Consider the following 23194-nt stretch of genomic DNA (forward strand, 5'->3'; position numbering starts at 1 on the left):
CTCCATTCACAGGCAGGGAGGCTCCAGGAAGGTGGGCAGCCTCAAGGCCGCTGCTCCCGCTGCCTGGGGCCGGGACCCCCCAACACCACTCCCTAGCCTCTGCCTTGCCTTCCCATCTTCAGAACCTGCCTTGCTGTGTTTTTGAGTCTGTGACTCTGTCTCAGTTTCTCATCCGTGACCTGGGGTGAGAGCGGTGTCTTTCTCCGCGAACATGGTGAGGACCACCATGGGCTAATGTGTGTGCTGGGCACACAGTAGTCACATTCCTGCCCGCCGTACAGGACCCGCTCCTGGAGAGGACTTTGGGGCAGCACTTCCCCTGTGGACGGGCACAGCCTTCCTTGCACGAGGGTCAGGGTGGGAAGAAAGTCTTGCTGGGGTCCTCAGGTGTACCACCCGGAGCAGGAGCCCTGGATGGCAGACTGGCTGGGCTAGGTTGGTCCTGTGTCCCCAGCGCACCGCTGGTGGTGGGAGGACTGACTGGGAGGCCCAGGTCCAGAGCCCCTGTCAGTCTCCGGACACCCGCTGCAGGCCACAGTGGGGCAGGTCGCTCACCTTCCAGGTGGCCTGGCTCAGGGAAGAGCCCGGCAGCGGGTGAACCCCGCGGGTGCCCCCCGCACCTGTGTCCCCACGACTTCACGAGGCCGGGCTGTCCAGGTTCTCTGCAGGAGGGGCTTGCGGCTGGAGGCAGGAGGAATAGTAAAGGTCAATTTTACTGTGAAAAATGGCCCTTGGCTGTGTCATGTCTGCTGCATCTTGGCGTGGAGACACCTGCCTTGGTCTGGCGGTAGCAGACACTGGGGTCACAGCCAGCTGAGGACACAGCAGGGAGGGAGCCAGACAAGGTGGAATGTGGCTCCTGGGCCACATCTGGGCTGTGCAGAGCTTAGCTGCCCCTGGGAAGTTCGCTCTTCTCCTCACTTCTGCTTTCCCGGCAGATCTCGAGACTGGCAGGGTCCTTGCCAAGTTCTGACATGGCTGCGGGGTCACTGCGGGCCAGTGCTGAGCCCACAGGAAGCAGGTCTGCCCAGCCCATGGCCCAGCTGCTGCGGGAAATCCGCCCCCCCCACAGGACTTCCTGCTGGGACACTGACGTGGATCCAGAGACTTCTCAGGGCAGGCACGCGCCTTGTGGCCTTCACGCCGCGTCTGAGCGGTGGGCTCTGGCCCACTCTGCTGGGTCAGGTGATGGACACCGAGGCCCTGCCAGACCCTTCTAGGTTCTCAGGTCCCTTCCCGGAAGGAAGGACTTCAAAGCTCCCACTAGTACTCGCGGTGCCCCAGTAGAGGGGCCACGATCCGGAGTCCTGGGTCCTGCTCAGCTCACACGGCCATTTCCTGGGCTTGGCCTTTCTCCTGTTACGGATTGTTTGTTACACATCTGTGCGGCTGGTTTGGGAGGCTGTGTGCCCTGGCTGGCTGTGCTCCAGCAGACCAGGGGCCTCCACACCTGCATTCGGTCCCATCTGCCCATTTTGCAGATGAGGGAACTGAGGCAAAGAACCCGGGTGTGGGATTCAGGGGTGTTAGAGAGAGGTGTGTGTGGAAGTGCCACCCTAGCTCCTAGCCGGGCAGCTGATGGATGTCGTGGATTTGGTGGGGGCCTAGGTCTCTCGTTCTGGAACCACGAAGGTGCCTCTGGGCAGGGGTTCTTGTCCCACACTCTTATGTGGGGTTTGGGGTCAGTGGCAGGCAGGGCAGGCAGGACCAGAGGGCATCCGTAACCGAAACACCTGGGTCCTGCAGGGGCTCAGTGGGCTCCGGCCTGGTCTCATCTCCCAGGGGAACAGGATGCTGTGGTGGGCAACCCCATCTCCTCCCATCCAGGCCTGGGCTGGACTGCAGCATCCATTAAGCTGTGGCCAGAACCAGGTGCTTGGGTGCAGCAGATCCCAACCCCCTCCCCGTCTGAGCTGAGGACGCACAGCACAGTGGCCCTGGCCTAGGTGGCCTGAGCCCTGCCGGCTGCCCGTGAACAGCCACGCCAAGGCCCTCTGTCCACAGAAGGGGGCCTCCCTGCTCTCCTCTGGCTCCTTACCCACAAGGCGCCTTCCTGGCTTTTAGGGGGAAAAAACCCAGAACTCACCCAGCTCCTGGGACCACCACTGAGGTTTGGGGAAGTCCCGTGGCCCTGGGGACACATTAACCAGGGTGTTTGCTCCCTGCACTACTCAGGTCACGGGCAGAGGCCTCTGCAGGCGGTTCCCAACGTGGATCCGGGAAGTCAGTCAGTTCAGGCCAAGGGCTCCTGCCGCCCTCCAACCCTACGCTGGTGGGCTTCCCAGAACCTTGGCCTCGCTGGGACTCAGCCGTCACCCAGGCCCTAGAGTCACCCTGCCACTCCAAGCCTGTACTTGGGGGGCTGCTGGGCTGTCCTCTGCCCTGGGCAGCTCGCCTGAACCGCGGGCCCCCGCTCTGTGGAAAGGGAGGTTAATGCTCCCTCTCCGTTAGTGGGGAACTCTGTGGGCGCCAGAGCTTTCCAGAGTGCGGCCCGGGGCCTACAGATGGGGAGACCGAGGCCAGCTGCGGGGGAGCGTGTTGTCAAGGCTACATGGCCAGGCTGTGGTGAGCGGGGCGGGCTGGGCTCCCGCTGGCTCCCCCTATCACTGCACGGATTCAACAGGAAGCGGATGGTGGCATGGGCAGGAAGTGCCCTGCCCCAGGAGGGGCGCGTGGCCCGGGCCCTGGCTCGCCCCCTGGGGCTCTGAGGCAGCGGCCAGGTCCATCGGAACCTCACAGGTTGCATGCTCCTGGCCCTCTTGCACACGTGGGAGACAGGCCCAGAGGGTGCTGACTGTCCTGAGGTCACACAGCTGGAGCCTAGGGGTGCCTCTGAGTGCACAGCGCCCACAGACTGGCCCTGACCCCAGCCCCCTCTGCGGGGGGCTTCTGAGCCTTGGGGCCTGGGTTCCAAGTGCAGCCCTCACTTGCTCTTGGCTTTGGACAAGGTGCTTCCTGTGCTAGCCTCAGTTTACCCACAGTGAGTGTGTGTGAGGACGGGGCTGGAGGGGTGCCCCCGAGGAGGACACCCAGCTGAAGGATGAGCAAGATAGTGAGCGGCGCCCGGGGTGGAGGAGAGCAGGGACACAGGGCGCTGAGGCGTCCTTCTGTATTCGAACGTGCGTGTCTATAAAGGACTCAAACGGTCTAGAGGGGCTCAGAAGGGAAGGGAATTCCTCCTCCGCTGAGGCTGGCAGTTAGCCTACGCGTGCGTGCGTGCGTGCACTGTGTACGTACACCTGTGCGTGTCCGTGTATGTGTGCACGTGCAGGTGTGCATCTGGTGTGTGCGCGCGTGCTGTGTACGTACACCTGTGTGTGTATGTGTGCACGTGCAGGTGTGCATCTGGTGTATGCACGTGTGTGCATGTGTGCTTGCTCATGCATGTGTGTGTGTGCTTGCGTGGTTATGTGTTTGTTCGTATGCCTATACACGTGTACCCGTACCCGTGTGTCCATGTGTGTGTGCGGCTGGCTCTTTTCCCCGGGACTGGGGACCGGATGAGCACTGTGGTGGCCTTGAGGGAAGCTGCTTGGGCGCTTCTGGTTTCTGGAACTTAGAGCCACGCCCAGCGCAGGCCAACACCCCGGGAAACCCGCCCCTCTGGAGGAGTGCTCACGGGACGAGGCGTGGCCAGCCCGGCAGCTTTGCAAGGGCAGACCTGGGGGACAGCCTGGTGCTGTGGGAGCCCAGGCCCTAGGTGGTGGGCTGCCTGTGCCCAGACCCGGGGGGAGGAGGGGCTGTGCCCTGATGGGTGAGGCCTGGGGTGTGGCCCACCCAGCGGCGGTGCAGCTGGAGGCTCGGGGGAAGAGCGGTGGGGCCTGGCTGTGGGTGGAATATTCCAGAAGCAGTGCTGGGGGTTGGGTCCGAGGAGCTGCTTTCCCTGTGGGGCTTGGATCTGGAATTTTAAACCCAATGGATTTGCTACTTAGCCGCTGGTGCTAAGGAAGGCAAGGCAGGTCCCACGCCGCTGTTCGGCACGCCCAGCGGCCCTTCCTCCAGGGCATGTTATTCCAGATTACATTTACGTTTAACAAGACAGGCCGCCACAGCGAGCCCCCTCCCGCCCCCGCTCCTGGAGTTCAGGATTTTCCGGGGTGCGATTTCCAGCTGCAGAAAGTGGAGGGGCCTCTCGCTTGCTGGTTCGGCCCCTCCCTGGCAGCCTGCCCCCAGGCCTGCATCTTTCATGACGGTAGAAACATGAGCTCCCAAGTGCCCCAGGAGGCCGCAGTGCTGGGCCTGTGGACAAGGGGCTGGGGCTGAGGGGTGCGGGCTTGTCCTGCGGGCCTGGGGAGGGGCCGGCCAGCGGCAGCTGGGGGAGGCCTACTGAGGGAGGGGAGCCTTCTCCCGCCTCCCCCCACCTTGCAGCCCAGGAGAGAGGAGCTTCCTGGAGGCAGGGACCTCTGGGTGGGGCCTGGAGGGCGAGAGGAGTGGCCTGCGACCTGGCTCTGAGGCCCGGCCCGTTCCCAGGCAGAGGCGCAGGGAAGCCTGGACGGGAAGTGCCCCGTGCCGCGTCCCCGAGGCACTGTGGGGACAAACTTCATCACAGATACTGAGTAAAGGGCAGGAGGCAGCTTCCAGAGGGGTGGCCTGGGGGCCGCGAGGGTGTCGTGTGTGCGCATTCAGCTCCCGAGGCTCCAGGTGTTTACATCAATCATGTGGTTCAAAATTGTTTGTAAAAATAAAAATTGAAGAAGCAGCTGAGTTCAACTGTAGCCCCGCTTTGGTAGGCGTCTGGGTGAGCGTGCGGGGACCTGGACCGTCCCAGCAGGACGTGGCCTGCACCCGGGGGCGGCAGGCAGGCAGGGGCACCGGCGGGCGCGCAGGGAAGGCACCAGGGGGCCCCACCCCGGGCAGGATGGAGGCATTCTCGTCGCAAACCAGTGTGTGTGCTGAGGCCGTGGCTCCCCCAGGACCTGATTCCCGGGGTGGGTCCTGCAGGCCCCGCCAAGCCCCACACCCCTGCTGGTCCCAGGCTGACTACCCCTTCCCCGCAGCCATCCCGCTGGGGCCGGAGCCGGCCCATCAACGTGAACCATTACGCTAACAAGAAGAGCGCAGCTGAGAGCATGCTGGACATCGCGCTGCTGATGGCCAACGCCTCCCAGCTGAAGGCCATCATCGAGCAGGGCCCCGCCTCCACCTTCTTCGTCCCCCTGGTGGTCCTCATCTCCATCTCCCTCCTGCTGCAGATTGGTGTGGGCGTGCTGCTCATCTTCCTTGGTGTGAGCCTGGGCGGGGCCCCATGGGGGGAGGGCCCTGGGGCGGCCCCGCCCATGATCTGCTGGTTCTGCTTGCATACCCCCCGGGACAGGGTGCTCACCACCCGACAGGCCCCCATCAGCCATGCAGTCAGGATGTGGCTCCCCAGTGCGGCCCTCAGAGGGCCCCCCCCATGTCTCTGCCCTTCCACCCACCCAAGCTGAGGATATAGAACAACGTAACCCTCCAGTGGTCTCCAGGGACTGGATGGTGGTCCTGCCCCCGAGCTGAGGGTCAGGGCTCACCTCCACTGCTGGCTGTGTGACCTGGGGCAGGTACTTGACCCCGCAGGCCTCAGTTCCCCCACTCATAACGTGGGCATAAGGACAGGGCCTTGGGTAGGCGTGAAGATCGCTAGACATCGCACACGGGCACTCAGAACGGGGCTTCCCTGTGTGCACTCAGCGCGTTGTGCTTACAGTCCAGACCTGCGCCCCGGGTTGGCTCTTCGGCTCCGGCACCGGGCCACTCTGAGCTCCGTGCGTGGAGGAAGCAGGGCTGCAGGGCTGAGGCCACAGGCCCAGATCTCACCCCAAACGAGGCAGTGGGCCCAAGGGCTGCAGGGCCCCCGTGCAGTGTCTGCTCCCTTGTGCCCGCAGTTAGGTACGACCTCAACAATCCTGCCAAGCACGCCAAGCTGGACTTCCTCAACAACCTGGCCACCGGCCTGGTTTTCGTCATTGTCGTGGTCAATATCTTCATCACTGCCTTCGGCATCCAGAAGCCTGTGATGGACGTGGCTCCGCGGCAGTAGGGTTCAGGTGAGCCAGAAGGGCACGGCCCCTGCTGTCCACCGTGAGCAGACTTTGTGCCCAGCGTCTATCCTGTCTGGGCCTCACAGGGTGGGCATGCCTGGCCAAGTGCCCCCCATGCTCGTCCCCTGTCCTTGCTCAGAGAGGTGAGCACCCACCCAAGGTCACCTACTTGGGAGCAGGAGTTGCAGGGAGGCTGGGTGACCCCCGGGTGTCTCAAGGGCCAATGCAGAAGGTCAGCAGGTCCAGCGCGTCAGGTGTCCTGCATCTGGGGCCCTGGCCCGGGCTGCTCACCGCAGGTGCATCCGGCCTTGGGCCTGCCCCAGAGAAAGGGTGGGCACTGCTAGCCGTCTGCCCACCAGCACCCCCACCCCACCCCGGCAGATGATGAGGTGGGACCCTCAGCAGGGCCGGCACGTGGCCTGGCTGGGAGTGTCCGTTCTGCCCACACCATGGCCGTCGGCCCCACCTGGGGTTCCACTCACTGCCTGGCTGCTGGCCCTGGTTTATTGTCAAGTCCGACCCCAGTGGAACCTTCTGGATGCCAGCCTGCTCCCTTGCTCGGGGCATGGTGACCAAGCCATTTATTAATTGCCTGCTGTGTGCCCCAGACGCAGTCTGACCCTCCCTGATCATCAACCCACCGGCCTCTGCTCTCCAAGGCCCCCCTTTAAATCCTGACAGTGACCCGACCAGGGAAACTGAGGCTTGCCCAGGTCAGAATCGGGCCCTTCCACCTCTGGAGTTGTCGCGGGCTCGGGGCTCGAGTCTGGCCGCCAGAGCGGGACTGGAGGCCCTCACACCCCTCCTCTCCCTTCTTGGCAGATGTCCCCGGATCGCACCCGGCCATAGCCACCCAGATCCCGGAGCCACCTGCCCCCTGAGGCCCACCTCCCAGTGGGGGGCACTCCCGGCAACCGCAAGAGCCCAGGCGGGCCCCACTAGACTGTGTCCTGGGATGAGCCGCCCGTGGCTAGGCCACCCCAGGCCAGCGCGGGCCCTGCTCCGTCCTCGGCTGCCCCTCCCCCTGGAGCGTGCCCCAGGGGACAGAAGTGGGGAAGGGTCGTGGCTGCCACAGACACACAGCAGCCCAAGGATGGGGGTGAGGGGCCCCTGTTGGCCTTGGTCCCAGGACGTATCCGGAGGGACAAGGAGACCCCCGCCTCTACCAGTGCAACGAGCATCTGGGCTTTGAGGCCCCACACTGGGGACCCATGGCATCTGTGCTTCCTGACCCAGGACGCGGGACTGCTGGCCCCAGCTGCCCACAGGCCCTGCACACGCCTTCCACCAGCAGGGCCCCGAGCCCCCACATTTCTAAGCACCAACGACCAATAAAGCTGACGCGCCTCCTCCCCTCTCGGGCCTGGCCCTGCGTTATGTCCCCAGGCCCCCCAGCCTGTGAGGGCCTCCCCACCCCGCCGGGCCGTCGTGGGGTCACAGTCCCAACCATGGGCGCCTTCTCGGGGACCGAGGGCTCACGCAGCTCCTTGGCGTCTGGCATGTCAGGGCACAGTTTTGAGGCAGAAACCGGGTTCTTGAAGCTCCGGTGCCTGGCATCTTTTTTTAATTGAGATGCACATTAGAGCTGCAGAAATGGCTCATCCCGTAGCCCCAGGATGACACCGCGCGTCCTTGTTCGATCTGTGAGGGGCAGCCACGGCCTGCAGCCCTGGAAGGGTTCTCCAGGGTGGCCGTGGCTCCCGTGAGGGACAGCACGCAGCACCGACTGCCAGAAGGGTCCGTGGGCGCCTCCGAGGTTGCCGACACGACCACACACAATGACCAGGTCGGAAAACCAGCCCGATCCAGCACTCTGGTCTACACTGCAGACCTGTGCGTGCGTTGTCAGGCAGCCGTGGACTCATAAGCAGGATAAACCCTGCATACCCCACCCCCAGCTCCGGCTCCGGGGCGCAGGGGGGCACGTTCAGGAGGACTGGCCCCGGGTGCTGTGTCATGGCCACAGGAGGTCTACGGGTCCCCCATCAACTTTGGTGGCTTTTGGGGTCAGAAGCCAAGACCCGGACCCTCCTCTGAAGAGGTCGGTGTGCAGGATGACCTTGGGGAGCAGCCAGATGTCACTCCCACGTGTTGTCAGGGCACGTGGCCCACAACCCATGACCTCATGGAAAGTTACGGCACTCAGGTTTCCTTCAGTCTGCATGCCCATGGGTCTCCCCTCTGCACCCGCAGCTCTGGCCCATGTGGGGTGCCCAGCGCTGCTGGTCAGGGACGCCAGCTGGGCAGATACCAGCAAGGGCTTGTCCCCACGGGTCCCCTTGCTGGCTGGAACCCCCTGCTCTCTCAGTCCACCCCTGCAGCCTCCAGGGGCTGAGCCCTTGCTCTCTGCCCCCTTGGCCCCTCTTTCTCGACCCCCACTGGCCCCACCCCTCACATCCTTGATGTGGCAACACCCTCACCTGGTCCTCTGGGTGGGGTACCTTCCAGCTCCAAGGCCCTCTGCCATCTGAACCTAGGGCAGCTCCAACACCCCATTCCTTAAAATGATCAGGTGACCCCTGGTCAGCTCCCACAAAGTGATCAATAAACAGAAGTGCTTGTGGGTAAGATGGGCCAGGCTTTGCTTTAAGACACTCCAGGAAAGGGGCGCCTGGGAGGCTCAGTCGTTTGAGCGTCCAACTCTTGATTTCGGCTCAGGTCATGGTCTCAGGGTCGTGGGACTGAGTCCCGTGGCAGGCTCCACACTGGGCACAAAGTCTGCTTGGGATTTTCTCTCTCCCTCTCTCTCTGCCCCCCCCCCCAAATCAAACAAAACACTCCAAGAAAAAGCTTGGGGAAATGGATGAAACAAGGTGGAGAAGTGCTGGACCGCACGGGCCCCAGGGCAGCCCTCTGCTCCGGCGAGCAGCTCCAAGTCCTGCAAAGAGGGTTTGTAAAGGTGATCCATGTGTGGGACAAGGTCCGGGAAGAAGCATGAGGAGCAGGTGGGCAGAGGGTGGACACATGTCTCCAGTAGGGCTGACGAGCATGAGCCCCGCTGAGCAGGGCAGATGCAGGGCTGCACTGCAGCCGGCCCGGGGTCTCAAACTCGGGAATGGCCCTGGGGTGGAGCTTAGCCCAGCCCTCTGGCTGCTGGCTTCCGTAGGCGTGTCTCCCCTTCACTGACTTGGCTTTTGACAGAAAGCGGGGTGGGGGGGCGGGGGGGTCAGGCTCACATCTGTGACCTATCCCCACAACCTGGCCCTCCTGTCGGCCCATCCTGTCTCCCTTGTCCCTCTCTCCCTCGGCCACCCCCCCATGTCCGGGCAGCCTGGTCCCCTGGCCCAGTCCTGCCCAGGGTCTGACGCAGGTGGACGCCGCCCTGCACCACGCCCCTGGGGTTGTGCCCACAGTGGCCTGTGGCCAGTGATGTGGGCTGGCCGGTAGTCACATGGGGAGCGCGAGGGACATGGCCAACAGATGGCCTAGCTCTTCCTTTGACCAGGACAGGAAATATGTCAGCACACGCCACAGGGGTGAACCCCAGATGACTGGACTGAGCCCCAGGGGTCGCCAAGCCAGGCTGGCCTTCACAGGTGCTGGGGGCACTGGGGACAGAGAGATGGTGGGCGGGTCTGTGCGTCCCAGACCCGAGAGTCCGCTGTCCTCAGGCGCCCCCCACCTCCCCACCACCAGCTCCCAGGCCCAAGCCTCGGCAGCCACTCCGGCCCCCTGACCCTTCAGATGTGTTTCCACCTCAGGACCTCGGTATGTGGGCCGATATCCAGGGTCGGGCTCAGCTCTGAGGTCCTCCTGTAGGTCCTTCCGAGCCTCTCCACTGGTCACTGTCACCCTAGGTCATCTGGGTTTACTCTGCCTTTGTGGCATCAGCATCCACGGCGTACCCCCAGGCCCATGTCTGAGCCCTGCCCACCCCTGCCGTGCCTGGCTCAAGGCCAGGGCTGCCCCCAGAGAGGGAGGGTCCTACCTGCCCGGCTCCTGAGGGTCGACGCCACCACCTGTGTCCTGTGTCCTTGGCACCATGTCTGGCATACAGTTGGCGGTCAGTAAATGTCTGCTGCAGACCTACTCACTCGTCCACCTGAGCCAGGCCCTGCGAGTGCGTCAGAAAACTGGGGCCAACGGAGCCCTGCGGGGTGGGGGGTGGGGCGGACCACCTGCGAGCTAGACAGGGGCCTGAGGGGCCTGAGGGGCCAGGTGTGCTTGCGGAGATGGAGGGCCGCCCGGGGGAGCGAGCGGAGGGCTGTGCTTAACCGGAGAGAGCTGACGGCTGGGCTAGGACGACGGGCTGGTAGGTGAGCGGTGGAGGGTAGGTGACGGACGGTAGGGGTGGACGGGTCATCCCCGGGCCGCGCGGGCAGCGTCCCCACGTGAGGAAGCAGCTCTGCGCTGTAGGCCAAGGCCGCCCGCTGTCTCTCCCAGGAACCTCCTGGGTCTACTCAGGCGGCGGGTCCCCGTCCCTGGCGCTCCTCCCCACTGTCCACCCTTCGAGGCCCTGGCGCCACTGACCTGGGAGAAGGAAGGACTGGGGCAGCTCAGGGGCCCGAGGCAGTGGGGCTGCGTGAGGCTGCGACCAGGTGGGTGCTGTTGGCTCCTCCCCACACCAGGCGGCCAGCCGCCATTGCCTTCCTCCCCTGCTCGGGCGCTTCCTCTCCCACCTGACTTGAATTGAGTTGAATTGAATTCCGCTTTTCTCTAGGATTACTTTTAAAAATCAGGGAGCTAAAGGTTTTGATGTTTTTTTTGTCTTTCTCTCAAGTATTGATGTAAGGGGACGTGTGTGGGGCCTGAGGAAGCTGCCCCAGGGCAGCAGTACCCCCCACACATCCAGCCCAGCCCCTCAGCGGGGGGATGGGGCCTGGCCCCTTCCAGGCAACGTAAGAATCAGGGTCCCAGCTGCCACCTGGCTGGTGCTGAGGGACCTTCATCCCATCTGTGTGACAGTGGGTCCCAGGGCCCATCCCGCAGGAGGCCAATCTAGGGGTTGTCGGGCCTGGTGTTGAACAGAGCTTTTGGGGGGCAGGGGGAAAACCGGACCCTGCTGAGCCCATCGAAGAACGCTGACCCAGGGGAACTGGAGATGACAACCCCGGATCCAGCAGTGTCAGCACCTTCACCCGGTCACTGCACCTGCACTCAGCACCACCCTCTCCCGGGAGGGAGCGCTGTGTTGTGCAAGATGCAGCTGCCATTTCCTGCTCCACAAACACCAGGCTGTGTCCTCACCCGGCCCTAACCACATGGCCCTAACCACATCCGCCCAAGGCAAAGGCATCTAGAGCCCAAAATCCTTCCACCAGGAAACCCCTTCTTCACCAACACTCTCCATCACACCCTCCTCACACCTCCTCAACCTCCTACATTCTCCTCCACCTCCTCAACTTCCTCACACCTCATGTACTCCTCACACCTCCTCATATACTCCTCACACCTCACATCCTCCTCAACCTCCTCGCACCTCCTCATGTACTCCTCATACCTCCTCTCATACTCCTCACACTGCATGTACTCCTCACACCTCCTCATGTACTCCTCACACCTCATGTACTCCTCACACCTCCTCATGTACTCCTCACACCGCCTCATGTACTCCTCACACCTCCTCATGTACTCCTCACACCTCATATACTCCTCACACCTCCTCACACTTCCTCACACCTCCTCCCACCTGCTTCCACTGCCTCACACCTCCAACACACTCCTTGCACCCCCTCATATGCTCTTCATGTCTCCTCACACCCTTCTTTCACCTCCTCATATATTCCTCACACGCCCTCACACCCCGTCATATCACACTTCTTCACACCTCCACACACCCTCCTCACACCTCCTCACATGTCATTTCACTCTCCCTAACCATCCTCACACCCCTGTCACGTATCTAATCTTGGGAACCGTTTTCCACCCCAGGCAGCCTCTCCCAGCTCCTGCACTCTTCTCGAGTGCGAATGGATCCCAGTACTATTGTAACCAGGATGAGGACCTATTCTTGTTACTGTAGCATTTGGAAGGGCTTCCTGGAGGAGGTAACATTTTACCTAAGTCTGAAAGTTAAACCCCTGCAGGTTTAGGAGAGAACGTTCCAGGTGTGGGCGCAGCACGGGAAAGGTGCTCAGGCACGGATTATGAATGGTTCCAGTTGTAGATGTGTGGAGTTGAGGGTACAGGGACAAAAGGTGAGGGCCTAGAGCAGCTGGGGCAGGGAGAGCAGGGGAGGTTGTGACCTGCGGTGCCTTTCATGCCCCGATGGACCACCACAGCTCACCAGCTGGGCCTGGAGACCTGGGACGGGCACTGACCACCCCTTGCTCAGGGGAAGGAACCCCACCATGGGGCCCGAAGGAGTGGAGGCCTTACAGGTCTCAGGTGGCAGACAGCAGCAGGACCTGCCCTGCCACTGGCCCGCTGGGCCTGTCTCTGGGATGTGTCTTCAAAGGCGTTGTCTTGGTTCGGGGGGCTTATCCATACATGTACTTCAGGAGGCTGGGAGTCTGAGATCCAGACATCAGCAGATTTGGTGTGTGGTGAGAACTGGCTTCCTCTTCTCACTATCCTCACATGACAGGCTCCCTGGAGTCTCTTGTATAAGGTCACTAATCCCATCTTGGGTTCCACCCTCACGGTTTAATTATCCCCCAAAGGCCCTACCTCCTACCACCATCACCGTGGGGGTTAGGTTTCAATATTGTGGATTTTAGAGGGACACAAATGTTCAGAACAGGGCAGGTGTTACCAGCTGAGGTAAAATTATCACTCCGGAAAACTCTTTTCACCTCCTGGGGGCCAGCCGTGTCTGCACCTTCACGCCGTGGCCTAATTTACTTTTACCTGGGTGTCTTTAGCTGGGAGCATCCAGCACCTTTACCCAGGTGTCTCTGTCACCTCCAGTCCAGCCTCCGCAGTGATGGGAGCCGTTCGCATGGGGACCTGGCTGCAAGGGATCTGAAACGCAGTACATCTTTCCAGGCCTGGTCAGGCCCCGGAAGGGGGACTGCTGGGGAATGGGCAGGCTCGCAGATCCCTCACCTGGGCCTTGAGCAAGGTCAAGAGGACCTCTGTGTGGGGCCAAGCTGTGGGCTCCATTCAGCCCAGCGGCTCAGGGTGACCCTTGCGTCCCTCACAGCTGAGGGCAAGCAACTGTGCTTGCTCCACCCGACGGGGTGTCCCAGAGGGAAATATGCATCTGATGCACCTTCCCACAGACTGGTAAATTCATGGAGAGAGTTCTGGCGAACCGCATGGAACTGAGCAGTGCTGTCCCAGGCCTGCTCAAGGAGTTCTCCCAGGACTGTTTCCATGATACACATGGGCAAACCGCGGCTCCACCTTTGGAGCCGCACCAGGGCCTGCAACACAGTGGTGGCGAGCAAGTGGTAGGCCATGCGGGCCCGCGGCATCCAGGTGTGCCAGAGGCTGCTGCCCAGCTCTCCCTCGCCCTGGCCCTCACTTGTCCGCCTGGGCACAGGAATGAGTGAATTAGTCCCTGAGCTGGCCGCGTAGGGGTGGGACACCATGCCCTGGAGCTGCTTCCTTGGCCCCGTGCCCTGCCACCCTGAGACCTGGGAGCGCTGTCATTCCTGGAGGCAGCCAGCCCTGGCATCTCCAGAAACCTCCTGTGGAAAAATGCAAACTCTTGGTGATTCTTGGGTTGACAAATATGCTTCTATTTCCCCAAAAGGAGGCTGTCGGGGGAGGAGCTGACAGGGAGGCAATTGGGAGAGGGACCGCAGGGAACCAGCCTGGTGCGTGCGTCTGTGAGTGTGTGCGTGTGCGGGGAGGGCAGTGGAAGCCCCATCTTGGCGGCTGTAATGAAAATGGCGGCGCCCAGAGGGATGTGGTGCTGTGAGCTCCTGCTTGCAGGCGGCTGGCACGCACGCACGGCCCAGCACTGGGGACTTGGTGGGCTTACAGGGCCCTCAGGACCGTGCTGCTGGATGCCAAGGGTAGGGCACCAGGCCCTCTTGAACTTGCACACTTACCCTCCCGTGTCCACGAGGGAAGTTTCCACATTGGGATCCTGAGCCGGAGGCTGGCAGGTGAGACGGGTGGAGACACCCTGGCTGAGGGGACAGGCCTATGTCCCCAAGACAATGAGAAGCCTGGTGCAGTCAAACCCCAGGATGCTGAGCAGGAAGACGTGATGAGCCAGAGGCCAGGATCTCAGATGGCACAATGACGTTTTTCATCTCTAAAAGTTCTAGTAGGTTCTGTGGACTGTTTTACTCCCAGTCTCTGCCTGGAATCTGGGACAAGATCTTGTGCTCATTTCCAGGCTCTGATTGCAGTGTACCCATCGGACCCACCCCGGACCCACTGAGCCCAGGTCGTCACCTCCCAGTGGGGAGGGGCTCCATTCCCAGGACAGGGGCCAACAAGGCCAGGCAGGGCCCAGGACCTCGGTGTCCACTCTGGTGACTGGATGGGGACACATCATGGAAAGGGAATGAGGACAGTGGTGAAGCTTGGACCGCCTCACATGCTGGGTCCCCCTTCTCCTGGCCAAGTAACCTCTGCTTCCTCCTTAAGAAAGGAGGGGTGCAGCCCCCACGTGCTGGGACCACTGGGTGGAAGGAAGTGAACACATGCGGGCACTGGGGCTTCTTGGGGTATGCAGCCGGTGCCCTTGGTGTCCCAGGGCAGTGCCCCCACCCAGCCTTCCTACCTGGGCTGGGGCTGGTGGCTGGGTAGGGCCAGGGTATGGGCAGGGACGGGTGTGGGGGCACACGACACACCAAGCAGGGACGGCGGAGGGGCTCAGTGTGGGAGGGGAGTGCCCCGGAGGGAAGCTGTGGGAAGGGGCAGTGAAGGGAGAGCAGGGAACACATGGGGGAGACAGTGAGGCAGGGGGTGTGGGGGGGGTGGGCGCTGAGGGGCAGCCGGGGCTGGGAGGGCAGCCTGAGCAGGACCTGGGCCCCAGGCTGTTTGTGGGACACCAGGTGCCCTCAGGGTCAGAATCATCTAGAAAACACTCCTGAGAAAAAGGACAAGACTCCAAGATTTAATATTGTTGAGTACCTTTGTCAGGTGAAGGTAACTTTCTTAAAAAAGTATAAATAGTGAAAAACAAGCATTTAGAAAAGAAGTGGCGGGCCCCCGGGCGGGCAGGCGGGGGCGTCAGAGCCTTCCCAGGTCGTCTGTGAGGAAAGCCAGCAGGAAGCGGCTGACGTGCCTGTCAACGATGATGGGGGAGAAGCCCAGGACACGCCGGGCCCCCCGCAGCACCTTGGGGTCTGGAAGACAAGGTGGTCTCAGAAACCGCCACCAACGTTCTCAGCCCCATGCATCACCAAACCCCACAGCCGAGGGACATGGGGTGTCCCTGCCAAGCAGGCCTGCCCGGCGCTGGCTCCCCACGCACGGCTGCCACAGGCCCGGCGTTGCAGGAAAGGGACGGCAGCTGCCACGCTGGGCCATGGGCCTCACGTCCATTTGTCAGGGCTGAGCCGTGGAGGGGCCAGAGGTGGGTACCCTGCTCTAGGCCCCACACAGGATGGGGCTTTCTAACCCCAGAGCCCAGCTGCGCCCGCCTCCCATCAGGGGCTGTCATTCCCTGCCCCCCTGGGGGTGGAGGGCTTAAGAACTGGAGCCCCACGTTCCCTCTTCTTCCTGTGCCCTGCAAGGTGGGCCCTGCCACTGTCCCACTGTGCAGGCAAGGAAACAGGTACAGGGAGGCCAGGGGACTCGGTGCTCGAGCCTGGTCAGGCAGCACCCACCTGGAGGGCCGCAGTAGACGAGGAGCGCCAGCCCCGCGGCCAGGCCGAGGCAGGCCAGGAAGGCCACAGGCCCTGGGGAGAAAGGGGGCACGTGAGCAAGTGGCTGTCTAAGCCTGGAGGACGGGGCGCCCCAGCAAGCACCCTGGGGCCCGTGCAATGGGAAGCCAGGACCAAGCCTGACTTGGAAAGGAGCAGCCCCTGAGGCAGAGACGGAACCCTGGGGGGGGGAATGGGGTGAGGGTCGAGGAGGCGGTTACCCCTGTCACTGAGCTCGCGGCCCACGGTGCCTGAGTCTAGCTCTGTGCAATCTGAGTTCTCTGGAAACAAAATCACAGGGCTCGGTTAGTGGTGGGCAGGCCAGAGGAAGGGGGCTGCCCCGCCCAAAGGAAACCAAGGGCCTGCTCAGGCTTCTTCCCACCAACCCTGGGGGCCCCCAGGCTGGGTGGGACCAGGCTGTATGGGCACCCAGCCTTCTGGGCTGGGCTTGGGGGAGTCAGCACCAGAGAGGGGACCCTGGGACCAGCCTCATGGAACCCTGAGTTTTGGGTTTCCTTCTGTTCACTCCCTGAGACCCTGAGGGCCGTGGGGTGGGGGCCATTGTTCCCTGCAGATGCAGTCACCAAATGCAGCATGAACACCCGCCTGTCCCAAGTCTGATGTCCACAGGAGGGCAGGGAGCGTGTTCTCCCCAGAACTCCTCATCCAGCCACCTGCTGATGGCCCAAGAGCCTGGAAGGTGCATGACTCCCAGCCAGGCTGTGGGGCCTCCCAGTGGCTGGTATGACGTGCTGGTCCTGGGCTAGAGCTCAGGATCCAGTTCTGCTGCCCGCCCTCAGGTCAGGGACACCAGCCCTCAGTCCCAGCTGAGCGTCCTGGGGTGAGCGGGTGAGCCACCCTGTCCCTCAGGCCTCCAGCTTCACATCAGAGGATTAAGGGACAGCAGCGCCTCCTCCAGGGGACCAGGGCACAGAGGCCTCAGGACTGAGCCGCCATCCCCGCCTACGCCTCCCCTATCCCCAAGCCAGCAGCAGAGGGTCCCTTGGGACTCACACATCTCCTGAGCACTCAAGCAAGACCCTATAAACTAAACGCACGTGCCTTGGACCAGCCATCTGTGCCCGAGACTGTTCTACAGAAACACCCACACTGCAGGGATCCCCCCGGGCATCCTCAGTTGTGGGGGCAACCTCGGCTTCTCCATGGGGATACAGTTTGCTCAAGGCTGGTACAGCCGTGAGCCGCCCCCACACAAGCCTAAGGATTCCCAGTGTGCTAGGCTAGAGAGGAGGGCAGAGCCTCGCGCACAAGATACTACCTTCTGTGTACAGACTGGCGCAAGAGAGACAGAGACAATGCTCTCTGCATCTGAAACACTCCCTCCTCTCTCTGGGGGCCACTGCGGAGACGGCCCTGGGTGAGGGGCCGGGCACACTTACGCAGGGCGAGCCGGCTGGGCAGGCGACTGTGCAGGGGCTGGGCATGGATGTACAGGGCCCGGTAGAACTCCCGGCAGTCCCGCTCGCCGCTCTGCTGCAGATGGCCCAGGAGGTCACAGAGCCGCACACGCAGGGACGCCTTGGGGTTCCGGAACTGGGGGTGGAAAGGGTGCAGGGGAAGGTCAGGCTCAAGGGGCAGGACACGGGCGGCTGGGGGGCTCAGAACACTCAAAGGAGGCAGCAACTGACCACCCCAGACCACCCAGGGCCACAGCTCAGCCACGCTGCAGTCACAGCACAGTCACTGGTCCCTCCCTGGGGAGGCCAGATAGCATCAAGGAGGAGAGTAGCAACATTATTCCAACTGTTAGAAGCTGATGGCTTGCTGTGGGACTTTGGCGAGTCACTTCACCCACTATGACTCTGTTTTCACTTGCAAAAAGAATATAATAAACCCAAGTGGTAGGGTCGGTACAGGGCATCAATGAGGTGATAGCGTAAGTGGTAACTTCCAGTACTTTACGGTCTACAGGCGTGTGATTCAAGTTTTTTAAAAACCAAGGGTTAAGGAGCGCCTGGGTGGCTCAGTCAGTTAAGCGTCTGCCTTTGGCTCAGGTCATGATCCCAGGGTCCTGGGATAGAGCCCCACATTGGACTCCCTGCTCGGCGGGGAGTCTGCTTCTCCCTCCGCCTGCCGCTTCCTCGGCTTGTGCTCTCTCCCTCTCTCTCTGACAAATAAATAAATAAAATCTTTAAAAAACAAAAAATAGAAACCAAGGGTTAAGCAGAAAAAAAACAAGCTCTTTTGATGTGTTTGATGGAGAAATGTGTGGTTCTAAAGGTCAGTGAACTGGGCTCTTGCTTGGATCCCTGGAACCTGGAAGCTGTGGCCTGGTGCTGCCACCTGGTGGCAGCATACCATTCCACTTGGAACCAGAATTGAACCAGAAACTGCAAAGGCAAAGACAAGCATATGGCAGGAGCCACGGAAACTATGAGGAACGGAATATTGTGGGTGTGTATATACAGGAGTCTCCTTTTTTTTTGTATAAACGTCTGAAACTTTTAAAATTCAAATTTGTACACAATATATTAGACTTTTAATTACAATAATAAGGTATAAATTTTACCCATGCTTTTTAACTTACTGTATACTTTTAAACTTAAGCTTCTGAGCCAGTAGCAGGGCCCAGGTAGATTTTGGCTGTCCCCAGGAAAGGCCCCAAAGCCTGTGGACAGCCCTGCACCAGCAGCGCAGGACTCAGTCAGTCACCCAGCTGGAGGGGAGCCCCGCACCCCAAAGCCCTGGCACTGAGGGGGGAGCAGAGAAAGGGCGGCACAGGCAAGGTGCACCCACTCTCCCTTGGTTTCCCCAAATGTCTGTCCATTTTCGAACTTTTGTAAGAGGCAGGGGCAAAGCCATGTGGCACTGGGGTGGAGCCTGGCCAGCAGCCCCGCTCCTCCCCAGCTCCCCACACCACTCCCAGGCCTGTCATGTGTGGGGGCACACTGTCCTGTCTCCTGGGGTGCTCCTGGCATCTCTGGAGGGCTGCCAGCAGGCCCCGATGACAAAGGAAGAGACTGAGGCTCGCAGAACTGATGGTCTGGGCCCAACATCACTGCAAGGAGCTGGGCTTTCACCTCTGAGCTGTCCTGCCCTGCCCCCAACCCTACTTCCTCCCAGCCCAGGGGGGAAGGGACCCATGGGAGACATGCCAGCCCCCTCCCCATTACCTTCTCTGCATCCTTGTTGCTGAGGATCTGAGGGTAGTAGCGGTTCAGCTGGAGGATGATCCTGTCCACCTGCTGCTCACTGAGGCTTCCATGGCCCATCAGGAAAGGTGTGTCCTGGACCAGGCGGTCACAGTAGGTCTGCTCTGAAACAGCAGAGCACGGAGGCCATGAGCCAGCACAGCTGGGATGGGGGGTGGGGCAGCAGGTTCCCCACACCACACACAGCGTGGCCCCCAGGCCCCCTGGAGGCACATCAGCTGTGAGCTCCCAGACAACTGCTGACATCCCACCTGTGTGGGCTACGCACAGCCGGACGCCCCTTGGCAGGCTCACTGCAGAAGACAGAGAGGCCAAGTGCGCTGTTCCACGGGGAAGGGCCCGGGCAGCCTAGAGAAGGCCTGACCCTGCAGCTCCCACAGCAGTTCTCACAGGGGCAGAAGCGCAGGGCTTAGGGGGGCCCACACTGGTGTGGCCACGGACACGCCATGCCTGCAAGGCCCCGAGAAGCCACCACCACAGCAGAGCTACGTGCCCCCCCACGGGCCAGGATGCTTTTCCCTTCGTTGCTTCTTTCAGGACCATCATTAAAGCCTCACTGTGCAGCTTTCCCATTAAGAATGTTCTTTAGGATGACAGGCCTCTAAAGACCAGGGAGGGTTAGTGGTTGTTGGGAGGCCCGGGATCCCCAAGGCAGGGTCCTGATTCCACAGCATCAACTACCTGAACAGGTGCACCGCCCTCCCCACCTGTGGCAGCCGATGGACGGGGTGGGGGGGGCACAGCTACATAGGAGGAGACTGTTTGTATGTGACTGGAATTAACTCGCTATCCATTCAATTAGACGGTTACGACTTTAGGATGTTATGCATAATTCTTATGGTAACCACAAAGAAAATACCCACGGAATACAGACAAAAGGAAATCAAAATGTGTTACTAAAGAAAGTCAAACAAACATGAAAGAAGGCAGTAGTGAAGGACAAAAAATCTGTAAGACATCAGAAAACAAATAGCAAAAAGGCAGAAACGAGTTATTCATTATCAGTAATTACAGTAATTACTTTAAATGTAAACAGATTAAAGACACAGACTGGCAAAATGGATTTGTGAGGGGAGCCTGGGTGGCTCAGTGATTAAGCGTCTGCCTTCGGCTCAGGTCATGGTCCCAGGGTCCTGGGATCGATCCCTGCATCGGGCTCCCTGCTCCGCGGGAAGCCTGCTTCTCCCTCTCCCACTCCCCCTCTTGTGTTCCCTCTCTTGCTGTCTCTCTCTCTCTCTCTGTCAAATAAATAAATAAAATCTAAAATAAATAATACATAAATAAACACATAAATAAATAAAATTAAAAAAGGGGTCATCATGTGGGAACAAGTAGGGTCTTCTCCCTGACTTCCGCCATGGGCCGACTCAATAGACCATGTCTTCCTCATCTCTCTCTCCCGTTGCCACCTCGTCCTGGCTGGTCTTTGCCCCTCAAAAATATGAATTTCTAACCTCTGAGTCCTTCCAGGCCCTGAAAGGCTACCTGGAAGACGGACTCATCAGTAGTCTCACTGTGGTGAGGGAAACTGAGGCATATGGCAAAGAGATACAGTACCTGCCTAAGACCACAGCCGGCTAGGGCGTGAGGATGGTGGCTGGACCCACTCATGGTTTTGTGGAACCGCTGGCACCCAGACTTCCCACTTGTCTAATTATTATACTCATTAACCCACAATTAGCTGCATCAAGTCTGTTCCTGGCCTGGCCCCAGGCTGTTCCGCGCAGTGCTGCCTCTGCAGTGAGTGCACAGGGCAGGCACACAGTAGGCACTCACTAAAGAGTTCTGGAATGAATGCATGTAGGTCCAAGGCCCAGGCCCAGGGCTACCCGTGGACTGCAGCCAGCACACTGTAGCGGCTTCCCCTGCCGCAGCCACTAGCGAGCTGGAGTCTTACGCAGCAAGCATGAGTCACCTGGCACGGTGGCACAGCCTGGGGCTGAAGGTTTCTGGTGGCTGGAAGCTGTGCACGCAAATCACACCCAGATGGCCACACCCAGGAATGAAAAAGTGCAGGTCCCAGGTCCTGACTGATAGTCCCAGAGAGTTTTTACAGGATAGAGGGGAATGCTCTGCCCCAAAACCCAGCAGGACTGTGCTAGCCTCTTTTGCCAAGCCCCACTTCCCCCACCTTCTTGCCCAGCTGGTGCCAAGCCCACAGACCCCCCCAACCCCTTACCACCCCCCGGCACTCAAGGCCCGATGGGAGCTGCCCCACCTGTCCTCACCCCAGGCCCCTGAGCCGTCCTGCAGAGCAGCCCCAACGGCACCATACTGCCTGGGACCCCTGCCCAAGGATAAGAACAGCTGTGCTGTGGTTCCTCCCCGGCTAAGTGGTGCTGAGCCCACTGTCCTCCCCCGAAGAGGCCTTGCTGAGTACCCCTGGCTCCTGTCCCTCCCAGAATCCCCTCCTGTTTCAGGGCCAGACCTGGCCTCGGGTGCGGAGTAGAGAGGGCTCACTCCCCAGCACACCACAAGGTTCCACAGCAATAGGGACAGCTGTAGTGACACCTGGCCAGCACTGGCCCTAGGCAGACACATCGGGTCCAAATGCTCATCCTGCAACCTGTCATGGAGACCCCAGAACCCGCACAAGGCCGGCGCCCGGTCAGTGCACAGGGACAGCGAGCCAGGGACCTCATGCCTGCAGCCCTGCAAAACTGTCCATTTGACCCTCCCGGGCCTGCACTCTCTGGGCCTCAGTCCCCCATCCCAAGAGTGAAGGGCTGTGACTGGAGGGATCTCTAGAGGCCGGGCACTCAGACTTGGCCGTGAGAAAGGGGCAGGTGGGGCGGCTCCCCCAGGACCTTGAGGGGGCCTGGGCAGGACGCAGGCCAAGTTCTGCCTCTGCCACTGACCATCGGGCGGCTTGGGGCTTGGCACCTGTCCAACCTGAGCCTTCATGTCCTCTTCCGCACAGAGAGGATACCCTACAGCAATGCTGGGGGCCAAGCCCGCAGTAGGCGCTCGTAAATGGAAAGGGGTCAGGAAGATGACGGGCATGGGAGGCAGCCAGGCTCTCTTCCGACGCAGGCTGGGACACTGTGGTCCCAGGAGACACTAGGCTCCAGCCCCTGAAACCCTATCTGTGTGACTCCAGCGGGCACGGGGGAGGGAACAGGGGCTTGGGGACCACCCCTCGAGCTGGAAGAGTGGGGCCGTTGGGAACGAGACGTGCGGGAAAAACAGCATGCCCTGATCATGCTGTCGCAGGGTCCGTCGCCAACCATCACCACCCCCGGCTGTCTGCCCCGTGGAAGATGCACAGAGCAAGGTGGCCGTGCTCAGCCGGCGCCAGGACGGAGTGGGTTCTCCAGCCCAACAGGCTCCGGGGGGACGGCCGGCGGCCCCATCCTGGGAAAAGACGCTGGAGGGGGTAGGGGCGCCCGCGGGACTGAGTCTGGGTCCCCGGCTCCCCAGGGCTTGTCCCGGGACACAACAGAGCCCTACCGGAACGCGGCCCTCTGGACGTCAGGTGGCGGAGGCCGGAGAGGCTGCAGCTCCTCGCAGAAGCGCAGGAGGAATCTGTCAGCCCACCTCCCCAACCACAGGCGCGCCCCAGCCCCGCCCCCGCGGACCCCCCAGGCCCCGACCACGGCCCCCGGCCTGTCCGCCCGCCGACCGGGAGGCGGTCACGGACCAAGGCCACTCGGCTGCGGCCGCAAGCAGCTGCGGCTGGGGCAACATCGGGGCACCGGACCCTGGGGCCCACCGCGGCCGCGCGCCCGGCCCGGGTGGGCAGGCAGGACCCCCGCCCGGCCCGCGCTCACCTGTCATGGCGGCGGCACGGCGCGCGCCCGGCCGGGCCCGGCTCGTCCCCCTGTCGCCGTCCACGGGTCAGGTTGTCGGTCCGCCGCCGCCCGACTCGGCTAGCCCCGCCCCTTCCCGGTAGGCCCCGCCCCCTCGGCAGGCCTCGCTTCGGCGCCGGCGGCGTCGCCGCGGCAGCCCTAGCCCGCCCTCACTCAGTCCGCCCTTTCCCGTTATGCTCCGCCCCCAGCGTCGGCGGCGTCGCCTCAAGGGCCCTAAGCCCCGCCCCCCTTAGAACCCCGCCTCCTCCGGCGGCGGCTACGGCGTCGTCAGGAGTCATTGCCCCCGCCCCTCGCTGCGACCCGCCCATCCCGGAGGCCCCTGGCGCCTCTCCGCCAATGCCCCGCTCCAAGCCCCGCCCTCACTGAGTCCCACCCTCGCTGACGTCTGTTACGTCACCGCAATAGTCCTGAACCACGCCCCTCACTGGGCTCCGCCCCCGCCTGCTACGGAGCCCTCTGGAGTCTCGAGCTTTGTTCGCACCAGC

The 23194-nt window shown here is 61.8% G+C and overlaps 2 protein-coding genes across 5 annotated transcripts in view; one reads left to right on the top strand and one right to left on the bottom strand.

Annotated features, from left to right (window-relative positions):
* Nucleotides 1-8585, top strand: part of NINJ1 (ninjurin 1) — a 9973-nt gene extending 1388 nt beyond the window's left edge. The window contains exons 2-4 of the mRNA XM_025891747.2: nucleotides 4998-5223; nucleotides 5862-6023; nucleotides 6840-8585. Of these exons, the coding sequence (XP_025747532.1) occupies nucleotides 4998-5223; nucleotides 5862-6016 (381 nt within the window). The 3' untranslated portion in view covers nucleotides 6017-6023; nucleotides 6840-8585. The remainder of the gene's footprint in view (nucleotides 1-4997; nucleotides 5224-5861; nucleotides 6024-6839) is intronic.
* A 6370-nt stretch (nucleotides 8586-14955) lies between these two features.
* Nucleotides 14956-22893, bottom strand: CARD19 (caspase recruitment domain family member 19). Of its 4 annotated transcripts, none has more exons than XM_073878252.1 (6): nucleotides 22671-22893; nucleotides 18862-18999; nucleotides 17128-17281; nucleotides 15949-16008; nucleotides 15692-15763; nucleotides 14956-15208 (listed from the first exon to the last, which is right to left on the bottom strand). In XM_073878252.1, the coding sequence occupies exons 2-6, from the start codon at nucleotides 18958-18960 to the stop codon at nucleotides 15093-15095; spliced, it is 501 nt and encodes a 166-aa protein (XP_073734353.1). In that variant the 5' UTR covers nucleotides 18961-18999; nucleotides 22671-22893; the 3' UTR covers nucleotides 14956-15092. The 4 variants fall into 4 exon arrangements, with proteins under 4 accessions (XP_073734353.1, XP_025747594.1, XP_025747595.1 ...); XM_025891809.2 differs by having other exon boundaries at nucleotides 18862-19004; nucleotides 22671-22891; XM_025891810.2 differs by lacking the exon at nucleotides 15949-16008 and having other exon boundaries at nucleotides 18862-19004; nucleotides 22671-22892.
* Nucleotides 22894-23194: the final 301 nt, after the last annotated feature.

This window comes from Callorhinus ursinus, unplaced genomic scaffold, assembly GCF_003265705.2.
Source record: "Callorhinus ursinus isolate GAN/ISIS: 27379988/994484 unplaced genomic scaffold, GSC_fseal_2.0 scaffold28, whole genome shotgun sequence".
Classification (NCBI taxonomy): Eukaryota; Metazoa; Chordata; class Mammalia; order Carnivora; family Otariidae; genus Callorhinus; species Callorhinus ursinus.

Bases quoted from the DNA above. Each gene is read 5' to 3' on its own strand.
- CARD19 (XM_025891809.2), bottom strand. The intron at 17,282-18,861 runs GTAATGGGGAGG...TTCCACCCCCAG, and splicing joins GCAACAAGGATGCAGAGAAG to TTCCGGAACCCCAAGGCGTC. The intron at 15,209-15,691 runs GTGGGTGCTGCC...CTTGTCTTCCAG, and splicing joins CGTCTACTGCGGCCCTCCAG to ACCCCAAGGTGCTGCGGGGG.